This window comes from Engystomops pustulosus, chromosome 3, assembly GCF_040894005.1.
Source record: "Engystomops pustulosus chromosome 3, aEngPut4.maternal, whole genome shotgun sequence".
NCBI classification, from domain to species: domain Eukaryota; kingdom Metazoa; phylum Chordata; class Amphibia; order Anura; family Leptodactylidae; genus Engystomops; species Engystomops pustulosus.
Window position 1 is genome coordinate 110,699,840 of NC_092413.1, and position 17,534 is coordinate 110,717,373.

The 17,534-nt window shown below is 38.7% G+C and overlaps 2 protein-coding genes across 5 annotated transcripts in view; one reads left to right on the forward strand and one right to left on the reverse strand.

Moving 5' to 3' along the window:
- The window catches only part of CD164 (CD164 molecule), a 27,236-nt gene extending 14,961 nt beyond the window's left edge, over positions 1–12,275 (forward strand). The window contains exons 3-7 of the mRNA XM_072141817.1: positions 4,987–5,046; positions 5,824–5,862; positions 7,411–7,455; positions 8,417–8,473; positions 8,633–12,275. Of these exons, the coding sequence (XP_071997918.1) occupies positions 4,987–5,046; positions 5,824–5,862; positions 7,411–7,455; positions 8,417–8,473; positions 8,633–8,805 (374 nt within the window). The 3' untranslated portion in view covers positions 8,806–12,275. The remainder of the gene's footprint in view (positions 1–4,986; positions 5,047–5,823; positions 5,863–7,410; positions 7,456–8,416; positions 8,474–8,632) is intronic.
- Positions 10,693–17,534, reverse strand: part of LOC140121781 (uncharacterized) — a 106,189-nt gene continuing 99,347 nt past the window's right edge. For 3 of the 4 annotated variants that reach the window (XM_072141813.1, XM_072141815.1, XM_072141816.1), the window contains 2 exons: positions 15,055–15,200; positions 10,693–13,859 (listed from right to left, as the gene is read on the reverse strand). In XM_072141813.1, coding sequence (XP_071997914.1) covers positions 13,767–13,859; positions 15,055–15,200 — 239 coding nt within the window. In that variant the 3' untranslated portion in view covers positions 10,693–13,766. The remainder of the gene's footprint in view (positions 13,860–15,054; positions 15,201–17,534) is intronic. The other variant, XM_072141814.1, reaches the window with a different exon arrangement.

Sequence of the window (17,534 nt, forward strand, 5' to 3'; positions counted from 1 at the left end):
TTTTCTATTTTTATCTTTTGGAAATTTGTAAATTTTAGGGCTAAATGAACGTGTAACCGACAAAATTTGACCATTCTAAATTTCACCTCCATTTTCATTCAATTTCTATGAAGAGGTTAACAATCTTCCTAAAAGCTGTTTCTGATAGCTTGAGGGGTGCGGATATGAATGGGTTGATTATATAGGGGGTTTTAATGCTAAATATTTAAAATTTCATTGAAAACAGTATTTATCCCCAAAATAGTACATTCTGAAAATACGGAAAAGCGATATTCGATTTGTAAGCCGTATGACATCAAAATAAATTATCCAGACATTTCAAAAATTATCAAAATGTAAATTAGACTTATGGGAAATGTTATTCAGCAACTTATTTAGGTGGTAAAACTATCTGCCTGAAAACACAATGATTTTGAATTTCGAAAATTGCAATTTTTTTTTTTTTTTAAATTCTGCATTTTTTTTTTTTTTATAAATAAATGCAAAACTTTTCACCCAATATTTACCACTAAAATGAAGTACAACATGTGGGGAAAAAACTGTCTCAGAATCTCTTTGATAAGTAACAGGGTTCAAAAGTTCTAAAACCATATAAAGCGACGCAGGTCAGAATCCAAAAAATGGGACTGAGCCTTAAGCTATAAAGTGGCAGCGTCCTTAAAGGGAACCTACCACCACGAATCTACCTATAAAGGTAGATCGGGTGGTAGGTGGATGTATGGGACGTGAGGATAGCCCTTTTTAGAGCTAATCCTCACGTCCCCGCTAGCCTAGCATAAACTTTATTGCCCTAATATGTTAATTTAATTAAGCGGCTACCGGGGCATGGAGTAGCCGGACACGAGGCTACACGGCGCGGCTACTCCACACCCCAGTAGCTGCTTTCCCCCGCCTACTCTGTGATCTTCGGCGCGCAGCTCCTGGCAGCTGCGCGCCCTCGTCCGAGAAGCCGGAGTTCTGCGCATGCGCAGTAACTCCGGCCAAGATGCGCGATCTCGGGAACGAGGCCGGAGTTACTGCGCATGCGCAGAACTCCGGCTTCTCGGACGAGGGCGCGCAGCTGCCAGGAGCTGCGCGCCGAAGATCACAGGGTAGGCGGGGGAAAGCAGCTACTGGGGCGTGGAGTAGCCGTGCCGTGTAGCCTCGTGTCCGGCTACTCCACGCCCCGGTAGCCGCTTAATTAAATTAACATATTAGGGCAATAAAGTTTATGCTAGGATAGCGGGGACGTGAGGATTAGCTCTAAAAAGGGCTATCCTCACGTCCCATACATCCACCTACCACCCGATCTACCTTTATAGGTAGATTCGTGGTGGTAGGTGCCCTTTAAGGGGTTAAACAATACAAGATAACGTGTTCTGGTTACCGATTACATCAGTTTTAATGGAAACGCATATACAATCTGTCCCGGGTGCTTGCGCTGCGGCACGTTGGACTTCACCCTGAGGCTGCCATTAAAACACAATTCAAAGGCAGTGCGGAGGAATCTGTCCCGATCTCGCATGCATCCACACCTAAATTCATATAAAGAATGCTTTTAGTTGTAAACTCATATACAAATGGAACAACCTTTCCTCTGCCTTTAAGTTGCGTTTATAAACAATTTAAATGCAGCGTGTGAACATGACCTGAGGGTGTATTCAGACATTGCAGTTAAAGAACAGTCAGAAGAATTGCATTCAATTTAAGGTTTAACATACAGTTTCATAGTTCAACTAGTGAACAAAGTTCACCTGAAAAATGAAACGCTTCCACAAAAACGGCTTCATAACTGAATGCAGATTTTTAAGGACGGGTTCACATGGTCCGACCATGGATCAACCAGGTTCCTAAGTAGTTTCTGCATCCCAGCTAAAAAAAAGCAGCACTGACTATGTAATTGTTATGCTGTAACCTTACTATGGCAAAGGGGTCCATTTTGATAGGATAAGACACTGGGTCCATGGGTATTAACAGCGTTATATGTGACTGATGCAGTGTAAGCAGCCCATGGCTGCACTGTAAATCTGGCAATGTTGTTTTTAATACTTTACATAGTAAATTATATTTCTAGGATGTGATTTTTTTTATAGTATGTCTACAGGGCAGATGTATTACAGGTAGAAAGTAATACCGTTTATCTACAGTTGTGCAGGTAAAGAGCAGTAAAGTGTATTTAGTACAAGTAGACTGGTACAGTTCAGGTAGTCGGCGTAGGGAAGTGCAATATTTGTAGTATATGTGCCAGGACATGTGATACAAGCAGATAGCACTGCAGTACAGGTAATAATGATGGATAGCATGTAGTAAATGTCATATAGCAGTGATGGCAAACCTTTTAGACACCAAGTGCCCAAACTACAACCAATACCCGCATATTTTTCGCAAAGTGCCAATGCAACAATTTAAGCAGTAACTTATTACTCCCTGCTCTGTCACAGGTTTAAATTGTATAGGCACCTGAGGACACAAAAACAGTAGAAAGAAGCAGAAGTAGTTTGGATTATTATTGTAGTTTCCTTCTAGGGTCCTGTGCTGCCTGGGACTGCAAGAGGCCTTGAGTCCTATCTGGCGAAATCCCCGGGCAATTTGGCGCGAAACGGAAATTGTCGGGAAACTCTGCCAAAATGCGTCCGACGGACCCTTAGTAAATGAGCCCCAATGTGTTTCTTTGTGCATGCACTACAGCAGAGTTGGTTGTAGCATGTCAACACACATGTTCCTAAGGTACAAAATGGTTACATTTATGGGGACAAACATCCCATTGAAGAAATGTATATTTATGGCAGATGAATTAAATTAAATGTGAATGCCCAGATGACAGTACCCAAGTACATATTATAAAATTAATAAAAGTGACAGAAATGTGTTGCCCAACCCAGGTTTCCCTTAATTTAGGCCTTTCATGTTAAAGATTTTCCTTTATTGACATTTGTTTGAATTTTAGTAGTTGTAGCTTTGACCATCTTTTATTCTAGCTTTAATAGAATAATATATCATGTGGTAGAAAGATTTCAAACATTTGAACACTGTACAAGGGATACCCTGTTTCCCCTAAAATAAGACATCCCCCGAAAGTAAGACCTAGTACAATTTTGCTTCGGCTTAGAAATATAAGGCCACCCCTGAAAATAAGACCTAGCGGCAGTCATTGCAGCAGCCTCCCCCACACCATACATTAATATTGGGAAATATTTTAAATGCTGCAGAAGGTTGTGACATGGGGAAGACTTCATGGGATAAATCACTGGCTGTTGTGCTGCAAATGTGATACCAGCAGCGACCAGGATAAGAAGGGTCATTTATGGAAAGTGCTTTTACTAAACACGAGAGATTGGGGCCAATGGTTCTAATAGAAACGGAGTCACAAGAAATTCTGCAAACTCTCAGAGTTTGGAGAGTCATAAAGAAGTTAGAGAAGTTGTTTTTTTTTTTTTTCAACGATAAATGTAAATTATTGTTCATGGAAAAATAAGCCATCCCCTGAAAATAAGGCCTAGTGTCTCTTGAGGAGCAAAATTTAATATAAAACACTGTCTTATTTTCGGGGAAACATGGTAGTAGTATAAGCAAACTCTTATTCAGATTAATGTGCTTGGTCAGTCTATCCTAGACCATCTGATGACAGGATTTCGTTGCCCCCTGTGGAAGAAAGAAGTATTTGCGCAATATACAACTACAGGCAGTCCCCGGGTTACATACAAGATAGGTACCTTGGGTTTGTACTTAAGTTGAATTTGTATGCAAGTCCGAACAGTATAATTGTAGCTCCAGACAATAAAAATTTTTGGCCCAGTGACAATTGGATTTTCCAAATTTTTTACTGTAATGGGACCAATGATTATCAATAAAACGTCATTACAGATCACCTGTAGAGGACCAACTGTATGACCTTCTACCGGTACTATTGTGTCCACTTAGGTTGTATGTCTGTTTACTTAAATTTACACCTGCCTGTGAAAGGTGTTGGGTATATAGTGCATTTAGGCCAGTTTCATATTCCAGCACAGAATCCTCTCTTTAGGATCCACTGCTTACAAATGTTGTAAAATATGAAACCGAGTACTGAGTAAAACTGTCTATAGTCTCTGTATTCTCACAGGATTGGGAAGCTCATACTTGATGAGTTGCAAGGCAGTAGTCATGGCATGTCATGCTGCAAAACTGTATATGCTTTATCCTTATTAACCTTTGGTTTATTGTCGCAAATCAACCAATATTTGGTTTATTGTCCATGGCGGCAATAAAGAAAACCCCATAAAAAACAAATATTTATGTCCACCTCAGTCTGGAGCTTGCATTTGCGCAGTCAATCCAATGAATCCAATGCATGTGTCGTAGGTTTGCGCATGAACATCAAAGCCAGGATATAGTTGGCTACCTTAATTGAAGCATCAGACAAGCACCAGCAGCACCACAGATGAGTTTTATCGATCGCCTCTCTAGATAATTATAAACATTTTTGGATTTTTTTATTTTGTTTTTTTTTTTTTTTTAAAACCACCATGGACAGTTAAGTACAGGTCCTCATGGAGCTGTGGTTTGGTGACCTAAATCTCCTTGATGAGTTCCCTTTTAAAAAATAAAGTGAAGCTCAAGCAGAAATTTCTATTTCTCAATAAAACTATCTGTTCGCATTATCTAGGACTGCTTGAACGTCACTTTATTTTATGCTGAGGTGGTTACCCTAGTTTTATGGCACTCGTACTACGAGTCAACGAGTGGCCGCTTGCTCCATTCTGCGAGATTAGGGCTGAACTAATGAGTGACAATGAATGATCTTATATTCACTTTTAGTGGTAGATTAAGGTGGCGTGTTATATACAAAGGATATATCTTTCATGGTTGACCAGTTTTAATTTTTTTTTTTTTTTCTACCTGTTCCAATGTTGTCCTCTTTGGTGTAATATAGTAAAGGATTTGTAACCTATAGTAACTCTGAACTTTCAGATGCATTGATTTTTTAATTTTTATTTATTTAATTTTTTTTTTGTAATGTCTCCTCAGGACTGAAATGTTCCAGTAATGTATCTGTAGCCAACTGCACTCCTATACCATCGTGTTTTGGTAATATCCATTCTCTCTGTTTACCAGATAATTAAATTAATGAATAAGTCTAAGCACTTAACTGTTTTATGCAGTGTTGTGTTATGCTGAGTATTTTAAAGGAAATCTACCATTTGATTTCATGCATTATGAACCAAACATACATTGATAATGCTAGTTACACTGATTTTATCCCTAAGCTGAGTGGTTTTGCTGAAAAAACTATCATAACATTCAGGATCTTGGGAAAGCTGGATTGCATTCAGCCTGCATGTTACACAGAGCTTCCTGAACTGTCCAGATAGGACTTATCAATATCATATTGCTTCCCCTAAATCCCTTCCTCATGCAATCCCTTACCTTCATTGGTTGAACTTGATGGACAAGTGTCTTTTTTTTTTTTTTTCAACCGTATGAACTATGAAATATATGAGTTGGAACACTCATAGACAGCACCTTGGGGATGGTGCAGCGATTGATTACTTCTGCCTGTCATGCACAATACAGTGATTTTAAATCCCTCTCTGGAGCAGTGCATACTTAATGTGAGAGGAGAAGACCCATTGTTTTTTGCAGCAAAACCACTTGGCACAGGGGTTAAACAAGATAGGCTTCTGCATCAGTGTAGCTACAGCATTCTCAAGGTATGTTTAGTTCATAATGCATGAAATCAAATGGTAGAATTCCTTTAAATTTTAGAAATATTGTTTAGATATATGTTCCTTCTTTCAGGATATTTCTTGTGTGAAATCCTAACACAGCATGTAATTTTAGTTTTCATGTTTTTTAATATTGCAGCTGCATCTACACCAGCACCAACCGTAGCTACTTCAGCAGGTAAACTGCAGTTGACATGTGAAAAAGATATTGCACTGACCATGTCCTTCTGCAGAGTAAAACTTAATTTTTTTGTTGTAAAGCTTTAATTGAACAAGCCTTGTCTCTAGCCAGGGGTCCCTTTTAGATGTTGTTATAAACAGTAGAGGGGGAACCATTAGAATGTTGTAGTGGCTAGGCATTGAACCTCTTTATAGGTCTTGTCCACTTTCAGCAAATAATTGATATTGTTTGTGTAAGGAAAAGTTAAACGATTTTCCAACATACTTTCTGTATCGTTTCCTCATTGTCTCATTGTATCTATTCCTCATTATCTATATCTCTGCTTGCTGTCCTGCTATACTAGACTTCTGTGTTGACTTCCAGTGGATAGAAATCTGTCCATGGCCTTGTGATGGACACGCAGGTTCCTGTGCTGTTATTATTACATGGCTAAGATTACTCTAAAATAATAACTGCTCGTGCACCTGCATATCCATCACAGGACCATGGACAAATTTGTATCCACTGGAAGTAAACACAGAAGTCTTCTATAGAATGACAGCAAGAAGAGATATTGAAAACTGTGAGGAATTGATACAGAAAGTATATTGGAAAAGTGTATAACTTTTCCTTGAACAAACCATATCAAATATTTACTGAAAGTGGACAACCCCTTTAACTCCTACGTATCATGAGGCAAAGTGTCTCTTAGACCTTAAAGGTTATGTCAATTTTTTTCTTTTTTGCTTAGTATTGTTATAAAAAAAATAAAAATAAAAACAGGATTGGGAAATACCGCTCAACTGAATATAACATATCTTTATTAATACATTTATAAAACTACATCATAAAATTCATATGTGGGAAAATGAGGCCTCTACGAGAACTAAGCCACAGAATAGGTACAACAGGATAAGGGCCCATATTCACATTTATAATAGATAATTAAAGTCAGATCATAGCAAATACCCACAATAAAGGTAACTGGTGTTTAATCCAGAAATACTATATGTATGTAAACTTCCTAAACCAGGATAGATACCGATATTTCAGAGCAAACTCCTTTATCAGGGTGATCCTATGAGACACTCGGGTGACATCGGCCTTAGCACCTTGGGCTCATTTAAATATTTTTATAAACTTCATTTCTCGGTAATACAGATATCCCTGAAGTAATTTTAAAAAACCAAAAAACTTCCACCCACCCCTACAGGTAACGAGTGTGCATGTGAGGACTGTCTACCATCACTAATCTAATCTGATGGTAGATATCCTTCTAATTTCTTTTATACATAGCCTCTAACTACACATGGCACCACTCAACTCAGTGCCTATTACTTTGTTTTTCCTTAGTAAAACAGGTTTGTAAGTGAAGCACCAAGTCAGTCAGAACACCACCTAACTTAGTATTCATTGACCATTGATGGAATGGGGAGGGGACAAAGGGAAGTGAGGTCTCCACACCTTCTGGTTCTAGCATACTAAAAAGACGGCTCATTTAGTAGCTGATCTGTATATTTTTTGCGTTGGGTGCTTTGCTAACTGCTATATTTTGTTTTTGTGCAGCTGTAACAACAAATACAACATCTGCTGCATCTACCTCAGTCACAGGTAAGTACCTAGTCATATAATTAAGTTAGGAAACCATATGTTTTGTTATATGTATTTCATAGAATTTAAAAAAAATAAATAAATCTTATGGCAATGGTATGTTGGTGAATCCTGTTTCCAACTCCTATAGAAAATTAAGCTGGAATATCCAGGCTGGCCCAGTTCAAACATCTGATTGGATTCAGAGATGCCAGATTAAAGCTCTCCACAAATGCCCATGGAGATGGGTGATATTTAGTTGGGCAGAGAAAAAGAGAAAGACTGCCATACTACTTATGAGTAAGAGACAGAATTATCGTGCAGGGGGTTGTCCATGTGTTTCAGGGTCTTTTAATTCTCAGATTTTGTTGAGATATAGAAGAGGCTATAATGTGCAAAATTGCCAAAATGGGCCAAATACAAGTAGCCTAATGCGTCAGGCATATTTCTCCTCATTTACACATAACAGCTTAAGAAAAGTGATCCAAAATGTTAGAGGAATTTAAAGTTTTCAATCACATTTTTATGTTCAATAAATGGCTAAAACTATGAATATTTACCTAAAAGAAACTTGTCAGGTTGTTTGGAACCATTAAACTGCATCTATGTAGTTTTAGGGTCCCAAAATCTTTTTCCCACCACTGCCACTTGTAGAAAACTGAACTGTTTTAGCATCCCAAACATCTTGATAGGACTTTATCACACACAGTTTATGCTGTTCTAGTCCTACCACCAGTCTTTGTTTACTTGGCTCCAGTGATGTAGTATATGTCTACCAAAGCCAAATTACTGGTACGGCCCATGATTGGCCGCAGTGTTCACCTATTGATATGTCATGCTTCTGCTGGAGTCCAGTAAATTAAAGACCAAAGGTGAATCGTTGTGTCAGGGACAACAGAGGATTGAGGTATAATATATCATAAAAACGAAAATGCCATCTTTCTATTTTATATGATTTGCTTTTCTACTTTGTTCCTGTTAGCTGCAATAACCAACAGCTCTACTGTTCCAGTTTCACCTACCCAAAGCTCTGCAACCAGTAAGTGCTTTAAAAAAAAAAAAAAGAAAAAAAAAACCTAATGTTTTACAAAAGATGAGTATTGGATTTATGGAAGTTAGAATTTGGCCTTCTCTTACCAAAAATGCCAGATCTCTTTAAATGGAAGCAGAGTCACAGTTCTATGTTTGTTTTTTGCAGCCTCCTCAAACACATCTCCCGCACCATCAACCTCGCCATCTCCTATCAAGAATAACACCTTTGATGCTGCCAGTTTCATTGGAGGAATTGTCCTCGTACTGGGTGTTCAAGCTGTGGTATTCTTCTTGTACAAATTCTGCAAGGCCAAAGACAGGAATTACCATACCCTGTAAACCAAGTTGCTCTGGACTGCCCACCTACATCGCTCAAACCAAATGTAAACTTGAAGATTATTCATTTGAAAGTTGCAGAATGAAACCCTTTCCTCCTCTGTATACAAGATATGTTTGTGCCATTGCTATGTAGTAGGAAGTACAGATTACCATTGCTGTAGGCTGCATGCGATCCATCGGCTTCCTAAAGTATTTAAAACTATCCAATCCAGTATACATAGCCTATACGGGGAAGAATCCTTCCATGAGTAAATTACATTGCTAAGAATGGTTTTATATTTATAGGTTGTTATGTGAGTGATGCCAGGAGCAGTCTGTAGGTGGTGAAAACAACCTCGTCCCTTTCTTTTCTATTGTTGAGGGTTTTTTTTTTAATCTAATTGTCTATCATTATACTTAATTCCTCGCCATCTTCTTAAGTGCACCTTATTACTGCAAGAAGGTGATAGTTTGTGAATTGTGCCTTAAAAGACATATTGAAAGTATAACATATATTTCAGATTTATGGTCTCTTGGTAGCTTTTCTTGTATGAGCTACTACCTTTGTCCTCCAGAAATGCACATTTCATATTCATTCAATTTGATGAGAAACTAAAAGTAATAAATCAAGTTTAGCCTTCTGCCTACTTCTAAACATTTCCTTTTCTGTGTATAATTGTTTGTGAATCTGAATCTTAGCGTTTTTTGCTTAACTTTTTTTTTTTATGATCTTTTCTGTGGATCAGTCCAGTAATGAAGGAATAACAGAAGACATCAGTGGCTCTTAATGCTGTTTGTTTCCTAGAATTGAACTTTATGGCCTTGTAATTACATGTTTTCATAATTTATTCCAGGAGTTTTATTTTTTCCTTGCCCATAGGTTTATGAAGAGAATTCAATCTATTCCCCATTGCATGCTTTACTGTTGGGATGCTAATTCTTTTACAGGTAGATGGGCAAATGAAGCCTGTTACTGCAGCAATAAATGTTTTCGGATGCCCTAGGGAGGAGTTTAATGTGCAGGTTATGTGCCAAAGGTTGTTCCCTCCTTGATTTGAATTGGCAGACTTACTAGGAAACTAATACTAAGAAATTACTTGAGTCGCCACAAGTCACGTTAGAATAAAGATTTTGGTACAACTCCTTTCTAGAACAAACTGAGCATGTGATAAACTTCGCTTACATTAGAAGTTAAGACGATCTGTCTCTGCTGGGCAAATTCCCTAAAGAACTAATTCAGTGTGAACTATTCTCATGGATACTGGTCCTGGTGGATAGATTTGGATCTCCTGCTGATCCCTGTCTCAGTACACATTTGTACAAGTGCGCTAAAGCAGCAACCAACCAGCTCTAGTGAGTTCCAGGGGTTTTAATCTGCGGGTCAGTGCAGGTGCCTGGTCAGCAGTGATCCCGTGAAGCTCGTCATGACTAGTAGTCTCTCACAATTTACTTTTTTATGATACTTTGTTGCTTTTATTCAGTTTAAATCTACCACCAGGATGAAAGAATCTATGCAAATGACCACGAGGGGCTCAATGCTCTGTTAACACTTATGCAGCCTGGAGCCCCTCAGGCTCCTTTGCATACAGTCCATCATCCTGGTGGTAGATGCCCTTTTAGGGCAGTGGTACAGAACAGAGATTTCTCTCCATATTTATGCCAGATTTACCTGCTTGAATAAAGAACTACTGAACTGATGGTTCAGAATGGTAAATCCAGTAGATAGAAAATGCACCCATAAGATAGATAAATTCTACTAAGTGCCTTAAAGGTTTTAATCTTCATTACAGTCTCCAACAAATACAGAAGGTGTTCAATGTGTAGGAAGAACAAATACAATAACAATATCTTACTTCATTATGATTTTACTCACATTAAATGTTAACAGCCCTAATTTTTCAAAGGAAATCTATCATTGAAATCAAGCATGATAAACTAGAACACTTACACATAGAACCAGAGCCCATGATTGTGGTAATCTTCTTATATGTATTATCATTGGCCTCCTTCCTCCTCAATATCTTCACGGCTGTTACTGTGCAGGAGTACTTCCTCGCCATCAGCCTGCCGTAATCTCACTCCTCCCTCCTGAGCCCTTCTGGTTAACGTAATCTTCTTATATATATTTTAAGATTATAACAGCCACTGTGTGTATTTGTGAGTAAGTGTGTCTGTTTTATCATGATTGATTTTGATGGTAGACAGCACGGTGGCTTAGTGGTTAGCACAACAGCCTTGCAGCACTGTGGAACTTGGTTCAAGTCCCAGATCAACATCTGCAAAGAGTTTGTATGTTCTCTCCGTGTTTGCGTGGCTTTCCTCTGGGTCCTCCGATTTCCTCCCACACTCCAAAAACATACTGGTAGGTTGATTAGATTGTAAGCCCTTATGTGTGCGCTATATAAATAAAGGAATTTCTTTTAAGGCAGCCATGTGTAGGCAGGCGTAAAACACAACCTGTGGACTGCCTTACCAATGTAAATGGAATGTCATTTGAATCTTTGGCCATTTGCTGATCATGGAATACTGGTTAAGGCGTATACAATGTTTGTAAAAATTGCTGAGCCAAAGCTGATCTTCTGATGCTAACAAATGCCACCATAGATACAATGTTAAAGCATTTGGAGTTGTACTTAAATACATTGTATAGTGGCGTTTTAGTTTTGCACTGTGGAAATGTTGTTATAATGTTTAATTTAAGTTGGTCAATGTAATCCCCCACCTTCCTGATTGATCTTTGTATTTAAAATTCCAAATTTCTGTGATCCTTTATGATAAGAAATTGCAATTATAGGCTTATATTGCATGAAGAATAACTTTCTGTAAAGGGTTTGGATATGAATGTTGATGTGTCTAATAAGACATTGTTACCAGGTTGTACACTCCCCCAGAAGGGTATGCAATATCCATTCTCAAATCCATTCCCTCTTTTATGTTAAATCATGTCTGTTTAGCTATGGAAATTTTCCCCTCCAAATTCATAAGCAAATAAGTTTGAGAGCCTGAGATGAGCCCTGTGACAAGTTGAAGGGAAGGCATTAATTTACTCTTTTCTTGGGCTCCACAGTGCACACGACTGTGCTTTTAGTATATATTAAAGATAAAATCGCACCTGGCTTCTGCAAAAGGTAGTAAAAGCAAAAGCTGGGAATTCAATTTTTACTCCTGTATCTCCAGTTCTGTAGATTATCGACAAGCCTGACTGGTTTGAAATTCTTTAAAATGGTAACAAAAGTATGATTCTAGGTACTACAAGACCCCTAGATGGAGGCATGTAAAGTGAAACTTCCTCTTCAGCCTCTAAAAGTGATTCATCTAGTGATTCATCAAGCTAAAAGTGACTTGTCTCACTCTTCAGCTATTATGTCAGTTGCATATGACGTTGTTTACGTGTGAAAAAAAAAACAGACAAGATTTAACATAACAGGGAAAAATAATTTAAATGCTGGTTTTGCATCGCAATGAGCTCTAAAAAGTTAACACAATTTTAATTGGTGTATCTTCATATAGAAGAATGTCTAATGTAATTAGAGAAATATAGCAATTTCTAGAATTTCCCTATTTATCCAGAGACCTACTGTTGCTTATTCTGGGGAAATGGCAACAATGCTCAGGTACAAAGTGAATTTTGAGCATGCTGTTATTGGATAAGGTTTTATTTTGTGCCACCCCAAAGGCTTTTTTGTGTAGTTTACATTGCTAGAGCTCCCACAGTCCATTATTACATCAAAACAAGCCCCATGATCATTAAATGATGCCTTGAAAAATTTAAGAATATGCTAATAATCTCAAACAATTTAACTGCAAATAAAGTTGATTTTGTTGAAAATAAATACATTTAAAAACTTATAGGATATGTGTATGCCTTTAATTTTATTTAGAAATTTTAAGGAGAACACTCAAAACCACAAGAGGTACTGTTTATGGGTGGCCTTATAAACCACTGTCAGTATATTGTCAAGCACCTTCTATATTTTTTTTTTTTTCAATGTCCAGTGTGATGGCATCATTCAAATCAACCTTGAAGTGAGATGTAAATTGGTTGTTTAAAGTCAAGGAGGCGGAAAGTTTAACACTGAAGTCAAGTTCGGAAACTTCATGCATTGGACTTCAGGAGATCTGGTTAGCGATGTCTTTGTCTTTGAAAGCACAACCATTAATTACAGTGAAGGGGGAATGAGTAAGAGAAAGCTTGACTTCAGTATTAAAATCTCAGCCTCCTTGACTTTATGAAAGCAATTTACATCATACTTAAAAGTAGATTTTATGGATGATGACACCACCCTGGGTCATGAAAGAAACTTGATCTTGAAGGTGTTCAGCTGCTTGGCAACATACTGGTAGTGGTTTTTAGCTCAATTTCTGATGACTGGTTCCCTTTAAAGGGGTTGTACCAAGTTCAGTTATTCACGATGCAAAGGATCTGCAGTAACAATCTGATCAATCAATCTTGGCAGTCGGACCTCCACCGATCATGACAGCAGTGGTGCTATTCTCACTAATTGCATGAAATGTCAGGCATATGCTCCATTCAATACTATCGGAGCATCGGAAATTCGCTGGCCGTGAGAGTTCAGGAGATGGCCAAATACTTAGCTCCACAATATCTGACGCTCCCATCGTATTGGATGCATCACCATCAACCTGTGTTTCTTTGAGTGAGAACGGGAATACCATTCTTGTGATCAGTGGGAGTCTGTGGTAATAATGCATATGCATTTGGCGATGAATTTAGCAAAATTAGTTTGCAATGCTCAAAATGCAAATTCAGCATCACAAGAGCTGTAAATTTGGTGATAAATTCATATACATCTAGGAGGCATTGGAGGAACCTCACAACAGCCATTTTATGGGAGTATACGATAAAAAGGAATAGATTTGTTTTGTTTTTTATTTAACTCTTTCTCTCCTAGAACTACATGTTGACGGAAAATTGCAAAGACAGTTCATTGGTTGATTACTGTCTAAAGAAAGATTAGCTTTCACTTCATATCGAGTCTTAGTTCATGAAGCTGGGTAAGAATGGCTTGTGATATGCTGTCTGTCCGTTCTGGTGCTCTGCATCTGCTGGGTACCTGCAATTTAGAAAATTATAAAGCAGAAGCGCATGCTGTACTATACAACTTAATAACAAATTAGACAATTCACATTCTATTACAGATACGGTTTATTCTGTAACCCATCACAAGAAAATAAACCATGCAAAGGTGTAGCCATTTTATAAAGAGACATTGGGTTCACAAAAAATAGAGAATTGGCAGAGGCCTCTTCAATCTTTTAACATCCAGCCTCACTGTATCAGACTGGGTTGCCTACACCAGGAAAAAAAAAATCTGTCAAATCTGCATAAGAGAGGACCCCTTACGTGCTAACAGTAGTTGTATGAGCTTCAACCCAAAGATCTGAGATTTTCCAAAACCAGTTTGGAGACTGCCTATTGTTGATTGTCGATTTATGAAATTACAAAACCGGTGACACCATGGGGCCCAACTGGCATAAAACATATAAAGGCTCTGCAACGGCCTTTTATATTATGCAGGAATTATTTCAACCACTAGGATATTAACATTTGGTGTACAAACCCCTGGAGGTTTTCAATTTGATGTTTACAGGGCTATACACCTCTTAGCAGAAGGGCTCTATAAGGGGCCATTGTTCTCGCCCATACATCTCATCCCACAGAAGTTTCACCATATAGTTCAGCCTTACAAAGTAGTTAAGCCACATAACCTGAAAGAGGTTTTCCCTACAGAGATCACTGTGGCTTACTTTTTATAAGTTAATTCTTTAACATGGAATTACATTTTTTGAGCTAGTAAAGTACCATAACTGATTGCTATGAAGGGCTCATTAGCATTTTTCTCACATCAGTAATTTTTAACTGAAGCCATTTGGGCTTCTGGATACAAACATTTCTCTTTCTGACTTCAGTGATGATTTTTCACCGATGTCTTACTAAATCATTATTTTCAATCTGCTTTTTTACAGTTTTTTCCACTGATCCAGTGTTGTCGGTGAACACAAAAAGATTCTAAAAAACTGAAGTGTAAAACAGAAAGAAAAAAAAAGCATAGCATAGGATATTGGAACCTGTCATCAGCTAAAAATTACATTCATGATGATAGGTTTGCTTTAAGCAACATCACTGTGCACTTCCCTTCACTTTTAAATGAACATAGCATAACTTAATCCCCCTAAACTGATGTGACGGTTATCACTACACTATTTCAAATAGAATTGAATATGCATATCCAAGATACTAATTCTTACCGTTTTTGGTCTCTGGAGTCTCATCTCTCTTTGGATGTGTGATTTTGCATCTGTTGATGAAAAGTACTGTAGAGGATCCCATATTTCTTGGTTGTAATGTAATGTTTCTGATGACATTAAGGCTGGTGCTATGTAAAAGGGGAACACTTTAAATGCCATTAAAAAGGTTACGTGACAAAGATATTAATTCGGAGCAGTCAATAATCTTGCCTGTTGGTGAGATGTACATGTGCTAGTAGAGATATGCACCGCAGATATAAAATATTCTGTCTTTCAGAACTTGCCTTAAAGAGTAAAAAATAAATTGGGTATGTTTTTACAGGGAGACTACCTGTTCCCAAATCACCCTACTAATAAAAGAGCATTGTTTTAGTCACGTTATAAACTTCACTGAAAATAAGAATAGCTGATAAACTTCTGTACACATTGCTGTTTTAATGTCTGGGAGGATTTGGGAGCTACTAGGCCTTCTTAAAGGACTTTTTGATCATAGTATCCAGTTAATTTTTTGTCTAAAAACGCAATACAAGCGGGCAAGGGCGGGCCTCAGCCTTATCGCATATGCGTTTCCATGGAAACACATGCTATTGGTAACCAACACCGGGTGCTGGTTACCGTTCACATGTGTGTGTAAACTAACCTGTGGCCTAGATTTTTGTACATTCCAAAATTCTTTGGAATTCCAGGGCTGGTCTGTGGCTGTCTTTTTCCCCAGATGTGAGTATCTCATAACCCCCTTCATACATGGCACAGAAGTGCTGTCAAGTCAAGAGCTATTCAGATTGAGAGTCCAATTTAGAAATGTAGCTGCTGACAGTGAGCGGTATACACAGCTCTAGGAAATGCAGCCACTTTGTTGCTGCTTTGCTTTATTCCAAATCCCATTATTTATTTACTTTCCCTTCAATGTAGCCAGGTGAGTCAGCTTAAAAGTGACAAATTAGACAAAAATCTGTGCATAGTATAGTGTTTAAAGGGGTTATCCGGGTTTTAAAAATTTCTTATGGCTGGGCTGGGGAGGGATATTTAAACATAATAAACATGTACTTACCTCCTCCGGCGCTGCCGATGTCCCGCGCCGCGGTCCCTTCGATCCGTGCCCCTGTTTGTTTACAGGGGCACGGAAGCCGCGCACAAGGAGCCTCCGGTCCGGGATGTGGCCGGCTCCTCCTATCCGTCCCTATCTCTCAGCGTTGTAAGCGCTGGGAGATGGTGCGCATGGGAGCATCCAGCCGGCCGGAAGCTCCCTGTGCGCCCCTGTAATGAAAACGGCGCACAGAGAAGACCGGCCGCGGAGCGGGACATCGGCGGCGCCAGACGAGGTAAGTAGATGTTTGTTATGTTTAACTAGCCCACCCCAGCCCGGGCCTCAGTTATTTTTAAAACCCAGATAACCCCTTTAATAGTAATGGCTATAACTTATATGGGACCTGTCAGGGCAAAGAAACTGTTGGATATAGGTAATGAAAATAGGAGGCAAAGTTTTTCTACATCCTAAGAGCAATTGATTTATGAAACATAAATATACATTGGAGTTGGGCTTTAAACAGATATTCCCACGAAGACGAGTTTCTTATATGTACACAGGATAACTAAATAACACTTTCTCTAGATATAAGTCCAACCTGTCTCTATCAGTCCTGGTGTACACAATTTTGGTTGCCCCTGAATCTTCTGACTTAAGGGTCGGGATTCCAGGACAAACTCGCACAGAGACTTTCTGACAGCGAACAGCAAATCTTGAGGAAAGTAAAGCTACAGGCAGATAAGGTCTTTATCCAGGGTAGGGGGAGAAAGGCATATAGTAGAGTTATGTGTATGTTATAGCTGTGATAGCAGAGCTGAGAATGTCATGTGTAATATGCATCACATGGATCTCATAATCTCTTATGTCTGACCGGTCTCATCTCCCTTTTTATGTGTCAGATCCTAGTGAATGTTCAGAGGCTGTGGACAGGGACTCTCTAAGCAGACACATTTTTATCAATCTAGTGCTGTGAGCTGACAATGTGGATAGATTATCAGGGTACAGGTTTATATACACTTTTTGTTTACCTTCTGAACACTGTACTAGTATCTGACACATGGAAAGAGAGATGAGACAGATCATAGATGAAGGATCCATGAAATTCATATTACATACAATGACACAGCTCTCCTAGATCTCTGCTATTCCACAACACACTGCTGGATCTGCTGTGCCTTCCTCCCTCTCCCCAGAAAAAGAAACATATCTGTCTGTAGCTTTACACTCCTCAAACTGCTGCCAGCAGGAAAACAGTGTCTGTATCAGTGTGAGAGCTCCATCCAGGAGGGGGAGTGGCTAGAATGTAGAGAGAGAGAGACAGAAATCCAAAATGGCTTCCCTGACCCATTTTCAGAAGTTACAGGGTCGTGTCTAGGGGCAACTGAAATGGTGTACACCAGGACTGATAGAGAAAGGTTGGACTTAGATCTGTGAAATGCTGTATTTTTTGTTA